The following is an 18,983-nucleotide window of genomic DNA, read 5'->3' as shown; positions in this document are numbered from 1 at the left end:
TGTTTGTGTATTGTGTCCCGGGAATGTGTCGCTACCAAGCCACTGGTTTGGACGGTTCCATACCCATGACCGCCAACTTGGCCTTTGGAGACTATGCACCGGCCTCTGGACGTTTTGAAACAGTTTCATAATACTAGGCATTTCACTTTCCTGTATCTCTATGTACATATTCCTACGCGCTGGTCATGCTCTTATATCACAATAGCGGTGAACATTTCCTGAATTAGTCATTTAGTTGAACACTTATCTTCAAGCTTTCAAACACCAGTGATGGGTTAACTACACAATGAAAACATTACCATTTGAAATATCTATTTGACAAACATCCTTCTTATCAGCGTGGAATTATAGTTGTGTGCAACAGTGCGGTATCGGACCAACCCGAGTGATCGCCCACCTTCAAGGCGGTGACAGTGTCCAATGGACGAACGCCCACCTTCAAGGCGGTGACAGTGTCCAATGGACGATCGCCCTCCTTCAAGGCGGTGACAGTGTCCAATGGACGATCGCGCACCCTGCGACGCGTGACAGTGTCCAATGGACGATCGCCCACCTTCAAGGCGGTGACAGTGTCCAATGGACGATCGTCCACCTTCAAGGTGCTGACAGTGTCCACATGACGAGCATTAACATTCAAGGCGGTGACACAGTATGACGATCACCCACCCTTCAAGGCAGCTTACACAGTATGACGATCACCCACCCTTCAAGGTGGTGATCGAACTCAACTGCGTGGATTGATGCTCATGATATTAATCACTGGCCAAGGCTCGATTATTTACAGACCGCCGTCATATAGCTGGAATATTGCTGAGTGCGGCGTTAAACAACCAACCAACCAACCAGTGTCCACAGGACGATCACACACCCATCAAGGCGCTGACACAGTATAACGATCACACACCCAACAAGGCGCTGACACAGTATAACGATCACACACCCATCAAGTGTGACACAGTATAACGATCACACACCCATCAAGGCGCTGACACAGTATAACGATCACACACCCATCAAGGCGCTGACACAGTATAACGACCACACACCCATCAAGGCGCTGACACAGTATAACGATCACACACCCATCAAGGCGCTGACACAGTATAACGATCACACACCCATCAAGGCGCTGACACAGTATAACGATCACACACCCAACAAGGCGCTGACACAGTATAACGATCACACACCCATCAAGGCGCTGACACAGTATAACGATCACACACCCATCAAGGCGCTGACACAGTATAACGATCACACACCCAACAAGGCGCTGACACAGTATAACGATCACAAGCCCTTCAATGCGGTGACAGTGTCTACAGGACGATCACACACCCAACAAGGCGCTGACACAGTTTAACGATCACCACCCTTCAAGGCGGTGACAGAGAAGTGGGCTGTCTTCTTTTCTGTGCGAAAACCTGCTCTTAAGCACTCTAAGTGCTTTTGTTCTGGCCGCTGTTTTTTGTTTCCTGCAACATAGGTCCAACTGGCAGATTGTTTTAAAATTATTTCATTTTTGTTTTCACCCACATTTTCTCATTATACAGAATACATATTCTTCAAGTGATTTGCACATACGAGGAATAACTAATTAGCCCATTAATAGGTAGCGTTCAAATACAACCTTGCTGAATAAGTTGGTTTAAATTCATACTAATCAAACTTATGACAAGTTGACCAACATTTCAAAAAATCCTTAAAATCGCATTTTGAATATCTTGTGGATTTGTCTAACTTGTACAGTTTGCGTAATTGTTGTTTTAATATTTAATAAAAACATGCTCGTTTTGCCTTCTATACTTCATATTGTGTAGCGATAATCAGTAGTTTTAAATGTAGTTTTTTCTTTATTTTGTGAACCCCAACAGTATTTGTTGCAGGGTAAAGATAATTTGCTTTACAGCTTTGCCATTTAGGCATGTTTCTAATCCGGTTGAGATAAACAGATATTTGTCCAATCTTGTCATGCGCTGTGTGTGCTTATCAAGAGAAAGAGAGATCTCCCAGTGAAGTTTCGTATAATATCAAACTACCTCTTACTCCGAATTCCGCGAACCATGTCAAAGTCCCAATTATGGTTTGTTCATTCCAAATAAATATTTCTGAATAATGGTTGTTTAGAAATATTTACTTTGGACCAGAGAATGTCTGAGATACATGTTTACTCAACATTGTTCGACGCCAATGTTGGAATATTCTGACAAGAGCGTCTACATCCCTGAACATAACTGAATATAACACCTCCACACCTAATATAACACCTCCATGCCCAATATAACACCTCCATAACTAAATATAACACCTCCATACCTAATAAAACACCTCCATAACTAAATATAACACCTCAGTAACTAAATACAACACGTCCATAACTAAATACAACACCTCCATAACTAAATATAACACCTCAGTAACTAAATACAACACCTCCATAACTAAGTACAACACCTTCATAACTAAATATAACATCTCCATAACTGAATATAACACCTCCATAACTTAATATAACACCTCCATAACTAAATATAACACTCCGTAACTGAATATAACACCTCCATAACTAAATATAACACCTCCATAACTAAATATAACATCCCTATAACTAAATATAACACCTCCATAACTAAATATAGCACCTCCATAACTAAATATAACACCTCCATAACCAATATAACACCTCCATAACCAATATGACCCCTCCATAACTGAATATAACACTCCATAACTGATTATAACATCTCCATAACTAATATAACACCTCCGTAACTAATTTAACACCTCCATAACTAAATATAACATCTCCATAACTGAATATAACACCACCTCCATAACTAAATATAACACCTCCATAATTAATATTACACCTCTATAACTAATGTAACACCTCCATAACTAAATATAACACCTCCACGCATACACGCGCTACATCCAAATCGCATCAAGATGGTATACTTCCAAACGCTCCCAATCTTATTAAAATCAGATCTTAGTTGTCGCTACCGCTAAACAAAGATCTGAGGACATCTAATTAGGGGTCACGTCAGAACGACCTTTCACCCGACCAATCAGAGCGTCGATTACCAGATCATGAAAGTGACACCCGGAATGTGATCATTTCTTATCATGCAACCCCGAAAACTTTTTACAGGGGGTATTCCGAACGATAGTTACGGGGTTAACGACTGAATCCATACAATCTAGACCATCTATTAGCCATTCCAGAATGTTCTTTTGTTCAGGTTTCAAATTTTTAATCGAGAATTTGTCAAAAAATGTTCCGAAGCGTAGTCACCAATTTGAAATTAGTGCCGCAAAGCACGAGTAAGCTGCCTTCTGATTGGCGAATGTCGACTTCTCGTCAGTCATTCCATTGGTCGATCAAAGTTCGCGCAAGGTCGGTCTGACATGACGGGTCCTCGGATCTTTGTTTAGCGGTAGCGAGAACTAAGATCTGATTTTAATGAGATTGAATCGCTCCAGGAGAGAATACTACACTCATATATACGTCTGTTATGTTTATCGGGGAGTAAACATTTTTACTGTGTATACGAAGCTTGACATATATCCTGTGTTACAACATCAGTTCACATCACGTGATGTAGAAGAAAACCAAGGAACGCATTTCCACGTTACATTTTATTACACTCCCAGAAGACACTTCCACTTACCCACAACTATAAAATAAATACAATGAATACAGTTAGGGCTATAAAGCTGTACTAGCAAATAAATTCTGTAAAAATATAAATATGTGCGAAAGGACATGACGCCATGCCATAAATACTCTACGTTGGCCTCTACTTAGACTGTAAGGGAGGCAGCGAGTCTTTGGGTGAGGTCTTGTCAGGGATCAGCACCTTCAACAGTGGACATATCACTGAATATGAGGATACCGTAAATGTTAAATAAACAGGCATGACCTTATTTAAGGTATGCCATGTGTGTGCGGCAGCACACGGGCTGACACAGTGTGCACACCGGTGATTACGTTTGTACGTCCAAAACAGAAAACATATTGCATTTATAATTAATGGAAATGACGCGTTTAACGACATTCGACATTGTGATTTCCGGGAAGTGGGGACGTGGGTACGTTGGTACGTTGGTACGTGGAGGCATGTGTACGTGGTGACGTTGTAATCGACGTTGGGACTCGGAAGCGTGGTGATCGACGTGGGGACGTTGGAACGTAGAGGCATGTGGACGTGGGAGTGTGGTGATCGACGTGAGGACGTGGGGACGTGGGGACGTGTGGACGTGGGAGCATGGTGACGTAGAGGCCTGTGGACGTGGAAGCATGGTGACGTGGAGGCATGTGGACGTGGGAGCATGGTGACGTAGAGGCACGTGGACGTGGGAGCATGGTGACGTAGAGGCATAGGTACTTTGGAGTGTGGGAGTGTGGAGACGTAGAGGCATGTGGACGTGGGAGCATGGTGACGTAGAGGCATGTGGACGTGGAAGCATGGTGACGTAGAGGCATGGGTACTTTGGAGTGTGGGGACGTGGAAGAGCGGTGATCGACGTGGGGACGTGAGGACGTGGGGACATGGAGGCTTGTGGACGTGGGAGCTTGGTGACGTGGAGGCCTGTGGACGTGGGAGCATGGTGACGTAGAGGCCTGTGGACGTGGGAGCATGGGGAAGTAGAGGCATGTGGACGTGGGGACGTGGTGACGTGGTGACGTAGAGGCATGTGGACGTGGGGACGTGGTGACGTAGAGGCTTGTCTACGTGGAGGCATGTGGACGTAGAGGCATGTGGACGTGAGAGCATGGTGACGTGGAGGCATGTGGACGGGGTGACGTGGTGACGTAGAGGCATGTGGACGTGGGGACGTGGTGACGTAGAGGCTTGTCTACGTGGAGGCATGTGGACGTAGAGGCATGTGGACGTGGGAGCATGGTGACGTGGAGGCATGTGGACGTGGGAGCATGGTGACGTGGAGGCATGTGGACGTGGGGACGTGGTCACGTAGAGGCCTGTGGACATGGGAGCATGGTGACGTGGATGCCTGTGGACGTGGAAGCATGGTGACGTGGAGGCATGTGGACGTGGGAGCATGGTGACGTAGAGGCACGTGGACGTGGGAGCATGGTGACGTAGAGGCATAGGTACTTTGGAGTGTGGGAGTTTGGAGACGTAGAGGCATGTGGACGTGGGAGCATGGTGACGTAGAGGCATGTGGACGTGGAAGCATGGTGACGTAGAGGTATGGGTACTTTGGAGTGTGGGGACGTGGAAGAGCGGTGATCGACGTGGGGACGTGAGGACGTGGGGACATGGAGGCTTGTGGACGTGGGAGCTTGGTGACGTGGAGGCCTGTGGACGTGGGAGCATGGTGATGTAGAGGCATGTGGACGTGGGGACGTGGTGATCGACGTTAGGACGTGGTTACGTAGAGGCCTGTGGACGTGGGAGCATGGGTAAGTAGAAGCATGTGGACGTAAGAGCATGGTGACGTGGGGACGTGGTGACGTAGAGGCATGTGGACGTGGGAGCATGGTGACGTGGGAGCATGGTGACGTAGAGGCATGTGGACGTGGGAGCATGGTGACGTAGAGGCCTGTGGGCGTGGGAGCATGGTGACGTAGAGGCCTGTGGACGTGGGAGCATGGGGAAGTAGAGGCATGTCGACGTGGGGACGTGGTGACGTGGAGGCCTGTGGACGTGGGAGCATGATGACATGGAGGCACGTGGACGTGGGGACGTGGTGACATAGAGGCATGTTGACGTGGGAGCATGGTGACGTAGAGGCCTGTGGACGTGGGAGCATGGTGATGGGAGGCATGTGGACGTGGGGACCTGGTGACGTGGAGGCATGTGGACGTTGGGACGTAGTGACGTGGAGGCATGTGGACGTGGGAGCATGGTGACGTAGAGGCATGTGGACGTGGGGACCTGGTGACGTGGAGGCATGTGGACGTTGGGACGTAGTGACGTGGAGGCATGTGGACGTGGGAGCATGGTGACGTGGAGGCATGTGGACATGGGGACCTGGTGACGTGGAGGCATGTGGACGTTGGGACGTAGTGACGTGGAGGCATGTGGACGTGGGAGCATGGTGATCGACGTGAGGACATGTGGACGTGGGAGCATGGTGACGTAGAGGCCTGTGGACGTGGGAGCATGGTGACGTAGAGGCCTGTGGACGTGGAAGCATGGTGACGTGGAGGCATGTGGACGTGGGAGCATGGTGACGTAGAGGCACGTGGACGTGGGAGCATGGTGACGTAGAGGCATAGGTACTTTGGAGTGTGGGAGTGTGGAGACGTAGAGGCATGTGGACGTGGGAGCATGGTGACGTAGAGGCATGTGGACGTGGAAGCATGGTGACGTAGAGGCATGGGTACTTTGGAGTGTGGGGACGTGGAAGAGCGGTGATCGACGTGGGGACGTGAGGACGTGGGGACATGGAGGCTTGTGGACGTGGGAGCTTGGTGACGTGGAGGCCTGTGGACGTGGGAGCATGGTGACGTAGAGGCATGTGGACGTGGGGACGTGGTGATCGACGTGAGGACGTGGTTACGTAGAGGTATGTGGACGTGGGAGCATGGTGACTTAGAGGCCTGTGGACTTGGGAGCATGGGTAAGTAGAGGCATGTGGACGTAGGAGCATGGTGACGTGGGGACGTGGTGACGTAGAGGCATGTGGACGTGGGAGCATGGTGACGTGGGAGCATGGTGACGTAGAGGCATGTGGACGTGGGAGCATGGTGACGTAGAGGCCTGTGGACGTGGGAGCATGGGGAAGTAGAGGCATGTTGACGTGGGGACGTGGTGACGTAGAGGCATGTGGACGTGGGGACGTGGTGACGTAGAGGCATGTGGACGTGGGGACGTGGTGACGTAGTGGCTTGTCTACGTGGAGGCATGTGGACGTAGAGGCATGTGGACGTGGGAGCATGGTGACGTGGAGGCATGTGGACGTGGGGACGTGGTGACGTAGAGGCCTGTGGACGTGGGAGCATGGTAACGTGGATGCCTGTCGACATGGGAGCATGGTGACGTGGAGGCATGTTGACGTGGGAGCATGGTGACGTAGAGGCATGTGGACGTGGGGACGTGGTGACGTGGGAGCATGGTGACGTTGAGGCATGTGGACGTGGGGACGTGGTGACGTGGAGGCATGTGGACGTGGGGACCTGGTGACGTGGAGGCATGTGGACGTTGGGACGTCGTGACGTGGAGGCATGTGAACGTGAGGACGTGGTGACGTGGAGGCCTGTGGACGTGGGAGCATGGTGACGTAGAGGCATGTGGACGTTAGGACGTGGTGACGTAGAGGCATGTGGACGTGGGAGCATGGTGACGTAGAGGCCTGTGGACGTGGGAGCATGGTGACGTGGATGCCTGTGGACGTGGGAGCAAGGTGACGTGGAGGTATGTGGACGTGGGAGCATGGTGACGTAGAGGCATGTTGACTTGGGGAAGTGGTGACGTGGAGGCATGTGGACGTGGGAGCATGGGGACGTGGGAGCGTGGGGACGTGGGAGCATGTGGACGTTGGAGTGTGGGGACGTGGGAGCGTGGGGACGTGGGAGCGTGGGGACGTGGGAGCGTGGGGACGTGGGAGCATGGGGACGTAAGAGCGTGGGGACGTGGGAGTGTGGCGACGTGGGAGCGTGGGAGCGTTGGGACGTGGGGACGTTGGAGTGTGGGGACGTGGGAGCGTGGGGACGTGGGAGCGTGAGGACATGGGAGTGTTGGGACGTGGGAGTGTGGGGACGTGGAAGGGTGGGAGCATGGTGACGTGGGAGTGTGGCGACGTGGGAGCGTGGGGACGTTGGAGTGTGGGGACGTGGGAGCATGGGGACGTGGGAGCGTGGGAGAGCGTGGGGACGTGGGAGCGTGGGAGCATTGGGACATGGGGACGTTGAGCTTGGCGACGAGCGTGGGAGCGTGGGGACGTAGGAACGTGCGGACGTGGGGACGTCGAGGGGGATGTGGAAGCGTTGCGACGTGGGGAAGTGGGATGTGGACGTTGGAGGGTGTAGGATGTGGACGTGGGAGGGTGTAGGATGTGGACGTGGGAGGATGTGGACGTGGGAGGGTGTAGGATGTGGACGTGGGAGGGTGTAGGATGTGGACGTGGGAGGATGTTGACATGGGTGGGTGTAGGATGTGGACGTGGGAGGGTGTAGGATGTGGACGTGGGAGGGTGAAGGAACGTGGGGACGTGGGGCATGGATCCGCTGGGATATTGGGACGTGGAAGCGTGGGTGCGCTGAGGCGTGGGGACGAGGGCGGATGTGGACGTCGGAGCGTTGGAACGTGGGGACGTGGACGGATGTGGAGGCATGTGGACATGGGAGCGTGGGGACGTGGAGACGTTGAGGCATGGGGACGTAGGGACGTGGGGACATAGGGGGATGTGGAAGCGTTGCGACGTGGGGAAGTGGGCAGAAATGGACGTGGGAGGGTGTAGGATGACGTGGGAGGGTGTAGGATGTGGACGTGGGAGAGTGTAGGATGTGGACGTGGGAAGATGTGGACGTGGGAGGGTGTAGGAACGTGGACCTGGAAGGGTGTAGGATGTGGACGTGGGAGGGTGTAGGATGTGGACGTGGGAGGGTGTAGGATGTGGACAGGGGAGTGTGTAGGGACGTGGACGTGGGAGGGTGTAGGATGACGTGGGAGGGTGTAGGATGTGGACGTGGGAGAGTGTAGGATGTGGACGTGGGAAGATGTGGACGTGGGAGGGTGTAGGATGTGGACGTGGAAGGGTGTAGGATGTGGACGTGGGAGGGTGTAGGATGTGGACAGGGGAGTGTGTAGGGACGTGGACGTGGGAGGGTGTAGGAACGTGGACGTGGGAGGGTGTAGGATGTGGACGTGGGAGGGTGTAGGATGTGGACGTGGGAGGGTGTAGGATGTGGACAGGGGAGGGTGTAGGAACGTGGACGTGGGAGGGTGTAGGATGTGGACGTGGGAGGGTGTAGGATGTTGACGTGGGAGGGTGTAGGGACGTGGACGTGGGAGGGTGTAGGATGACACGGGAGGGTGTAGGATGTGGACGTGGGAGAGTGTAGGATGTGGACGTGGGAAGATGTGGACGTGGGAGGGTGTAGGATGTGGACGTGGAAGGGTGTAGGATGTGGACGTGGGAGGATGTAGGATGTGAACAGGGGAGTGTGTAGGGACGTGGACGTGGGAGGGTGTAGGAACGTGGACGTGGGAGGGTGTAGGATGTGGACATGGGAGGGTGTAGGATGTTGACGTGGGAGGGTGTAGGATGTGGACGTGAGAGGGTGTAGGAACGTGGACGTGGAAGGGTGTAGGATGTGGACGTGGGAGGGTGTAGGAACGTGGACGTGGGAGGGTGAAGGAACGTGGACGTGGGAGGGTGTAGGAACGTGGACGTGGGAGGGTGTAGGAACGTGGACGTGGGAGGGTGTAGGATGTGGACGTGGGAGGGTGTAGGAACGTGGACGTGGGAGGTTGTAGGAACGTGGACGTGGGAGGGTGTAGGATGTGGACGTTGGAGGGTGTAGGATGTGGACGTGGGAGGGTGTAGGATGTGGACGTGGGAGGGTGTAGGATGTGGACGATGGAGGGTGTAGGATGTGGACGTGGGAGGGTGTAGGAACGTGGACGTTAAAGGGTGTAGCATGTGGACGTGGGAGGGTGTAGGATGTTGACGTGGGAGGGTGTAGAATGTGGACGTGGGAGGGTGTAGGATATGGATGTGGGAGGGTGTAGGATGTTGACGTGGGAGGGTGTAGGATGTTGACGTGGGAGGGTGTAGGATGTGGACGATGGAGGGTGTAGGATGTGGACGTGGGAGGGTGTAGGAACGTGGACGTTGGAGGGTGTAGCATGTGGACGTGGGAGGGTGTAGGATGTTGACGTGGGAGGGTGTAGGATGTGGACGTGAGAGGGTGTAGGATGTGGACGTGGGAGGGTGTAGGATGTTGACGTGGGAGGGTGTAGGATGTGGACGTGGGAGGGTGTAGGATGTGGACGTGAGAGGGTGTAGGATGTTGACGTGGGAGGAAGATTACGCAGGAGTAGGGCTGCCAGGACATGACTTGCTGACATGGCGCGAGGGCGTTTGGTCAAAGAAATGCCCACAAATACTCAGCCCCCTAGTAGCCCCCTGCTTCTTTTAACGTTATTTTCAGCTGGGCTCATCAGAAACAAAACAGAAAACATACTCGTAAAATCAGCTATTTGCTCTGTGAGTGTGGAAAAAGGTGCTCACCTGGTCCTTGATTCGCCTGTTGGCCGCATCTTGCTGATGTTTCCGGATACGGTAACACTGTTGTTCCTTCCGCCAGTGATGTCGGTACTTGGCTACATTCATCATGTAGGACTGGTTACACTGTAACAGCGGATAACATCATCATCATCATCATCATCATCATCATCATCATCACCATCATAATAGATATAATCACAGTTTTCGCCCACATCACAATAACAGTACAATCGACATCGTCCACAATCATCATCACTATCATAACCCCCTTGATACTCTTGCCACAGAAAAAGACCTAATAAAGCTGAAAAGACATTCCATGATGATTTGTGTTTGTTTTTTAACGCCACACTCAGCAATATTCCAGCTGTATGACGGCGGTCTGTAAATAATCGAGACGGAACCAGACAATCCAGTGATGATCTTAAGCATCGATCTACGCAATTGGGATACGATGGCATGCATCAACCAAGTCCCACCCGATCCCGTTAGTCGCCTCTTACGACAAGCATAGTCGCCTTTTACGACAAGCATGGGTTGATGAAGACCTATTCAACCCCGGATATTCACGGGACGATTCCATGATGAACTTCGGAAAATCGGCTGAATGAAAATGACCCCATTAATAAAAACAAATGTGGTTCAAATGTTGCATGCTTATGGCTGTGCGGATGACGACTAATATGATGATGGTGGTGATAACCTTAAAAGCAAACTAAAAATACAATTGCAAGATAGAGGAAAACAAAAACAAATCTCGGATCTTTTTTATTTAAAATAAAATCATATTACAAACAGGGAACGCTTCCAGTCTAGGTTTAACGCAGATTTAAGGAATTGTTCCAGCAATGTTCCAGCAATATCATGGCGGGGAACACCAGTAATGGGTTTCACACATTGTACCTGTGTGGCGAATAGAACCTGGGCCTTGATCTCTTGGCTACCCCATCGCCCCATGGATCACATGAACCTATCTACTGCCGCCTCCCTTACGTGATGCTCGGCCTCCCACTTCATGTGATTATAGTGCGGCTCCTTGGCGTTGATTCTCTTCAATATGGCCATATTCTCGTATGTGATCCGCAACAGTTCCCGCTGGCGCTTCGTCTTGTTCAAGCTTAAACATGTGGGAGACAAGGAGAAATGACACGCTTAATAATCTAGCTTGCATAATACGGAAACAGGTTAACCTGTATTTAATAGAAGGTGTTTGCATTAAAAAAGGTTGCAGCCGACAAACGTTGTATACGAGAGTGCTCTGAGTTACCTCCCTTACCTCTTGTGCGTGTAGTCGCGCTTGACGTTGTCGACCAAGCCGCCGGTCCTCATGATATGCGCCATCTTCTCCAGCAGAATGCGGTTGTCCCGCTCCACGATGGCGAGACGCTCGCCCTCCATCTGTGGACACACGCAGTCACAACAAACTGGTCATTAAAAGCAAAGGGTTAAATCCGCGCATGCACAACACAATGGTCACGAGAAACATAGGGTTAAATGCTCGCAGGCACAACACACCGGTCACGAGGAATATAGGGTTAAATACTCGCATGCACAATCCAATGGTCACCAGAAACATAGGGTTAAATACTCGCATGCACAATCCAATGGTCACCAGAAACGTAGGGTTAAATACTCGCTTGCACAATACAGCGGTCACTAGAAACATAGGGTTAAATACTCGCATGCACAATCCAATGGTCACCAGGAACATAGGGTTAAATACTCGATTGCACAAAACAGCGGTCACCAGAAACATAGGGTTAAATACTCGCATGCACAACACACTGGTCACCAGAAACATAGGGTTAAATACTCGCATGCACAATCCAATGGTCACCAGAAACATAGGGTTAAATACTCGCTTGCACAATACAGCAGTCACCAGAAACATAGGGTTAAATACTCGCATGCACAACACACTGGTCACCAGAAACATAGGGTTAAATACTCGCATGCACAATACAGCGGTCACCAGAAACATAGGGTTAAATACTCGCATGCACAATCCAATGGTCACCAGAAACATAGGGTTAAATACTCGCTTGCACAATACACTGGTCACCAGAAACATAGGGTTAAATACTCGCATGCACAATCCAATGGTCACCAGAAACATAGGGTTAAATACTCGCTTGCACAATACAGCGGTCACCAGAAACATAGGGTTAAATACTCGCATGCACAACACACTGGTCACCAGAAACATAGGGTTAAATACTCGCATGCACAATCCAATGGTCACCAGAAGCATAGGGTTAAATACTCGCTTGCACAATACACTGGTCACCAGAAACATAGGGTTAAATACTCGCATGCACAATCCAATCGTCACCAGAAACGTAGGGTTAAATACTCGCTTTCACACTACAGCGGTCACTAGAAACATAGGGTTAAATACTCGCATGCACAATCCAATGGTCACCAGGAACATAGGGTTAAATACTCGATTGCACAAAACAGCGGTCACCAGAAACATAGGGTTAAATACTCGCATGCACAACACACTGGTCACCAGAAACATAGGGTTAAATACTCGCATGCACAATCCAATGGTCACCAGAAACATAGGGTTAAATACTCGCATGCACAATACAGCAGTCACCAGAAACATAGGGTTAAATACTCGCATGCACAACACACTGGTCACCAGAAACATAGGGTTAAATACTCGCTTGCACAATACAGCGGTCACCAGAAACATAGGGTTAAATACTCGCATGCACAATCCAATGGTCACCAGAAACATAGGGTTAAATACTCGCTTGCACAATACACTGGTCACCAGAAACATAGGGTTAAATACTCGCATGCACAATCCAATGGTCACCAGAAACATAGGGTTAAATACTCGCTTGCACAATACAGCGGTCACCAGAAACATAGGGTTAAATACTCGCATGCACAACACACTGGTCACCAGAAACATAGGGTTAAATACTCGCATGCACAATCCAATGGTCACCAGAAACATAGGGTTAAATACTCGCTTGCACAATACAGCAGTCACCAGAAACATAGGGTTAAATACTCGCATGCACAACACACTGGTCACCAGAAACATAGGGTTAAATACTCGCATGCACAATACAGCGGTCACCAGAAACATAGGGTTAAATACTCGCATGCACAATCCAATGGTCACCAGAAACATAGGGTTAAATACTCGCTTGCACAATACACTGGTCACCAGAAACATAGGGTTAAATACTCGCATGCACAATCCAATGGTCACCAGAAACATAGGGTTAAATACTCGCTTGCACAATACAGCGGTCACCAGAAACATAGGGTTAAATACTCGCATGCACAACACACTGGTCACCAGAAACATAGGGTTAAATACTCGCATGCACAATCCAATGGTCACCAGAAGCATAGGGTTAAATACTCGCTTGCACAATACACTGGTCACCAGAAACATAGGGTTAAATACTCGCATGCACAATCCAATCGTCACCAGAAACGTAGGGTTAAATACTCGCTTTCACACTACAGCGGTCACTAGAAACATAGGGTTAAATACTCGCATGCACAATCCAATGGTCACCAGGAACATAGGGTTAAATACTCGATTGCACAAAACAGCGGTCACCAGAAACATAGGGTTAAATACTCGCATGCACAACACACTGGTCACCAGAAACATAGGGTTAAATACTCGCATGCACAATCCAATGGTCACCAGAAACATAGGGTTAAATACTCGCATGCACAATACAGCAGTCACCAGAAACATAGGGTTAAATACTCGCATGCACAACACACTGGTCACCAGAAACATAGGGTTAAATACTCGCTTGCACAATACAGCGGTCACCAGAAACATAGGGTTAAATACTCGCATGCACAATCCAATGGTCACCAGAAACATAGGGTTAAATACTCGCTTGCACAATACACTGGTCACCAGAAACATAGGGTTAAATACTCGCATGCACAATCCAATGGTCACCAGAAACATAGGGTTAAATACTCGCTTGCACAATACAGCGGTCACCAGAAACATAGGGTTAAATACTCGCATGCACAACACACTGGTCACCAGAAACATAGGGTTAAATACTCGCATGCACAATCCAATGGTCACCAGAAACATAGGGTTAAATACTCGCTTGCACAATACACTGGTCACCAGAAACATAGGGTTAAATACTCGCATGCACAATCCAATGGTCACCAGAAACATAGGGTTAAATACTCGCTTGCACAATACAAGGGGTCACCAGAAACATAGGGTTAAATACTCGCATGCACAACACACTGGTCACCAGAAACATAGGGTTAAATACTCGCATGCACAACACAGCGGTCACCAGAAACATAGGGTTAAATACTCGCTTGCACAATACACTGGTCACCAGAAACATAGGGTTAAATACTCGCATGCACAATCCAATGGTCACCAGAAACATAGGGTTAAATACTCGCATGCACAATACAAGGGGTCACCAGAAACATAGGGTTAAATACTCGCATGCACAATCCAATGGTCACCAGAAACATAGGGTTAAATACTCGCATGCACAATACAAGGGGTCACCAGAAACATAGGGTTAAATACTCGCATGCACAACACACTGGTCACCAGAAACATAGGGTTAAATACTCGCATGCACAATCCAATGGTCACCAGAAACATAGGGTTAAATACTCGCTTGCACAAAACAAGGGGTCACCAGAAACATAGGGTTAAATACTCGCATGCACAACACACTGGTCACCAGAAACATAGGGTTAAATACTCGCATGCACAATCCAATGGTCACCAGAAACATAGGGTTAAATACTCGCTTGCACAATACAGCGGTCACCAGAAACATAGGGTTAAATACTCGCATGCACAACACACTGGTCACCAGAAACATAGGGTTAAATACTCGCTTGCACAATACAGCGGTCACCAGAAACATAGGGTTAAATACTCGCATGCACAATCCAATGGTCACCAGAAACATAGGGTTAAATACTCGCTTGCACAATACACTGGTCACCAGAAACATAGGGTTAAATACTCGCATGCACAATCCAATGGTCACCAGAAACATAGGGTTAAATACTCGCTTGCACAATACAGCGGTCACCAGAAACATAGGGTTAAATACTCGCATGCACAACACAGCGGTCACCAGAAACATAGGGTTAAATACTCGCTTGCACAATACACTGGTCACCAGAAACATAGGGTTAAATACTCGCATGCACAATCCAATGGTCACCAGAAACATAGGGTTAAATACTCGCATGCACAATACAAGGGGTCACCAGAAACATAGGGTTAAATACTCGCATGCACAACACACTGGTCACCAGAAACATAGGGTTAAATACTCGCATGCACAATCCAATGGTCACCAGAAACATAGGGTTAAATACTCGCTTGCACAAAACAAGGGGTCACCAGAAACATAGGGTTAAATACTCGCATGCACAACACACTGGTCACCAGAAACATAGGGTTAAATACTCGCATGCACAATCCAATGGTCACCAGAAACATAGGGTTAAATACTCGCATGCACAATACAGCGGTCACCAGAAACATAGGGTTAAATACTCGCATGCACAATCCAATGGTCACCAGAAACATAGGGTTAAATACTCGCTTGCACAATACACTGGTCACCAGAAACATAGGGTTAAATACTCGCATGCACAATCCAATGGTCACCAGAAACATAGTGTTAAATACTCGCTTGCACAATACAGCGGTCACCAGAAACATAGGGTTAAATACTCGCATGCACAACACACTGGTCACCAGAAACATAGGGTTAAATACTCGCATGCACAATCCAATGGTCACCAGAAACATAGGGTTAAATACTCGCTTGCACAATACACTGGTCACCAGAAACATAGGGTTAAATACTCGCATGCACCATCCAATGGTCACCAGAAACATAGGGTTAAATACTCGCTTGCACAATACAAGGGGTCACCAGAAACATAGGGTTAAATACTCGCATGCACAACACACTGGTCACCAGAAACATAGGGTTAAATACTCGCATGCACAATCCAATGGTCACCAGAAACATAGGGTTAAATACTCGCTTGCACAAAACAAGGGGTCACCAGAAACATAGGGTTAAATACTCGCATGCACAACACACTGGTCACCAGAAACATAGGGTTAAATACTCGCATGCACAATCCAATGGTCACCAGAAACATAGGGTTAAATACTCGCTTGCACAAAACAAGGGGTCACCAGAAACATAGGGTTAAATACTCGCATGCACAACACACTGGTCACCAGAAACATAGGGTTAAATGCTCGCTTGCACAATACAGCGGTCACCAGAAACATAGGGTTAAATACTCGCATGCACAATCCAATGGTCACCAGAAACATAGGGTTAAATACTCGCATGCACAATCCAATGGTCACCAGAAACATAGGGTTAAATACTCGCATGCACAACACAGCGGTCACCAGAAACATAGGGTTAAATACTCGCTTGCACAATACACTGGTCACCAGAAACATAGGGTTAAATACTCGCATGCACAATCCAATGGTCACCAGAAACATAGGGTTAAATACTCGCATGCACAATACAAGGGGTCACCAGAAACATAGGGTTAAATACTCGCATGCACAATCCAATGGTCACCAGAAACATAGGGTTAAATACTCGCATGCACAATACAAGGGGTCACCAGAAACATAGGGTTAAATACTCGCATGCACAACACACTGGTCACCAGAAACATAGGGTTAAATACTCGCATGCACAATCCAATGGTCACCAGAAACATAGGGTTAAATACTCGCTTGCACAAAACAAGGGGTCACCAGAAACATAGGGTTAAATACTCGCATGCACAACACACTGGTCACCAGAAACATAGGGTTAAATACTCGCATGCACAATCCAATGGTCACCAGAAACATAGGGTTAAATACTCGCTTGCACAATACAGCGGTCACCAGAAACATAGGGTTAAATACTCGCATGCACAACACACTGGTCACCAGAAACATAGGGTTAAATACTCGCTTGCACAATACAGCGGTCACCAGAAACATAGGGTTAAATACTCGCATGCACAATCCAATGGTCACCAGAAACATAGGGTTAAATACTCGCTTGCACAATACAGCGGTCACCAGAAACATAGGGTTAAATACTCGCATGCACAATACACTGGTCACGAGGAACATAGGGTTAAATACTCGCATGCACAATCCAATGGTCACCAGAAACATAGGGTTAAATACTCGCTTGCACAATACAGCGGTCACCAGAAACATAGGGTTAAATACTCGCATGCACAATACACTGGTCACGAGGAACATAGGGTTAAATACTCGCATGCACAAAACACTGGTCACGAGGAACATAGGGTTAAATACTCGCATGCACAACACACCCGTCACCAGAAAGATAGGGCTAAATACTCGCAGGCACAACACACTGGTCACGAGGAACATAGGGTTAAATACTCACAGGCCAACCCACTAGTCACCAGAATCATTGTGTCGAGTACTCGTAGGCACAATACACCCGTCACCAGAAACAAAGGGCTAAATACCCGCAGGCACAACACACTGGTCACCAGGGTTAAATACTCACAGGCACAACACAGGTCAGTCGTCCAGCCCTTATTGCCGAATTCTAGGCAGGGTAGCAACAAGTATTGTTTTGGTATTACGGCCAGGCGAGCGAAACACCGACCTTCCGCTCTACCAGGCAGACACTCCAAAACTTAGACCACGGAGGCGGTCAGATCTTATATTAGACTGTTGAACGTGCATACGCTGATGGTAAGAGAGTAAAGACTTCACCTGTAGTTTCTTCAGCTTGATGTGCAGGTGCATGTATGTTTTGGGAGGCTTGTTGTCTATCACAGCTTTGGCTGGAACACATTATCGGAGTTTGAGATAGATAGATAGATAGATAGATAGATAGACAAACAGACAAATTTGAACACACTTTTAAAACGCCCCTTGATATAAGAATAACATATATTGTGGTAGTATAACAATTACAAACATTTGTAAACCCGAACATGTTGACCACGAACCACACTGGTTCATTATGGCATTCAAAACAAAAATGTGATTAATAATACATCTAGTCATGCAGATACGTTTATTCTTATGTTGTGGTTTATTACATTTATTGTTGTTTCAATAAAACGTGTGTCTGTGTGTGTGATTTTAGAATGACATAACATGGGAATAGGTCTCTTTGGCCTCAGTTTGTTGCCAAGGATTTTGACCAGATACATTTGAAAGTTACTCCATTTAGGCATCGAAATTAAACAAAATATGAACGTCTGATGTCTAAAAATGATGTCATTGTGGTCTGGGTCTATATGGTAACCAGGTAAGAATGCAGTAGACCTATACCCGACACCTTCCGCCATTTTGGTAAGTGATGTGCACCGGCGCATCTGTTTTCAGGCGCCATTTTGTGTCGCCTTGCACACACACACACACACACACACACACACACACACACACACACCTTGAATAGCAAATGTTAATAGCCATGAATAACAACACTGAGATGTAGACGCCTGTTATTATTTGTACCTACCCGCCTCGACCTTCCGTCTGTGAGTAAAAAATATATCCTGATCCCATCTCTGTTTCAAGTATATGTTATTGGCAGGGGTGACGGGTTGGTAGGCGCGGTGCATCTTCGGTTTCTTTTTAATTTTCTTCTTCTCGGACATTATTGTTTACATTACGCTTATCGTAAAGCCTCAGGCTGGAGGTCAACAACTGAACGGTTCTCTGTTAGTGATGTCATTACATGTTTATG

At 48.4% G+C, this 18,983-nt stretch overlaps 1 protein-coding gene across 1 annotated transcript; it reads right to left on the bottom strand.

Annotated features, from left to right (window-relative positions):
• Positions 1-3,627: 3,627 nt before the first annotated feature.
• LOC124142971 (sperm axonemal maintenance protein CFAP97D1-like) lies at positions 3,628-18,983 on the bottom strand. Its single transcript, XM_046511747.2, has 6 exons — positions 18,756-18,983; positions 17,999-18,069; positions 11,483-11,604; positions 11,200-11,323; positions 10,210-10,329; positions 3,628-3,863 (listed from the first exon to the last, which is right to left on the bottom strand). Exons 1-6 carry the CDS (start codon positions 18,892-18,894, stop codon positions 3,804-3,806), a joined length of 636 nt encoding a protein of 211 aa, XP_046367703.2. The 5' UTR covers positions 18,895-18,983; the 3' UTR covers positions 3,628-3,803.

This window comes from Haliotis rufescens, unplaced genomic scaffold, assembly GCF_023055435.1.
Source record: "Haliotis rufescens isolate VD_foot unplaced genomic scaffold, xgHalRufe1.0.p SCAF_6, whole genome shotgun sequence".
In the NCBI taxonomy this organism is placed as follows: domain Eukaryota; kingdom Metazoa; phylum Mollusca; class Gastropoda; order Lepetellida; family Haliotidae; genus Haliotis; species Haliotis rufescens.
The sequence above is the reverse complement of the archived record's forward strand: the minus strand, read 5'-3'. Positions and strand labels throughout refer to the sequence as shown.

What these genes read in the sequence shown, in the direction of transcription:
- LOC124142971 (XM_046511747.2), bottom strand. Translation starts at nt 18,894, where the DNA reads ATGTCCGAGAAGAAGAAAATTAAAAAGAAACCGAAGATGCACCGCGCC. An exon ending in TCAAGCTGAAGAAACTACAG is followed by an intron (nt 11,605 to 17,998) that starts GTGAAGTCTTTA and finishes GTGTGTCCACAG; the next exon opens with ATGGAGGGCGAGCGTCTCGC. An exon ending in ACAGGCGAATCAAGGACCAG is followed by an intron (nt 3,864 to 10,209) that starts GTGAGCACCTTT and finishes CCACTGTTGAAG; the next exon opens with GTGCTGATCCCTGACAAGAC.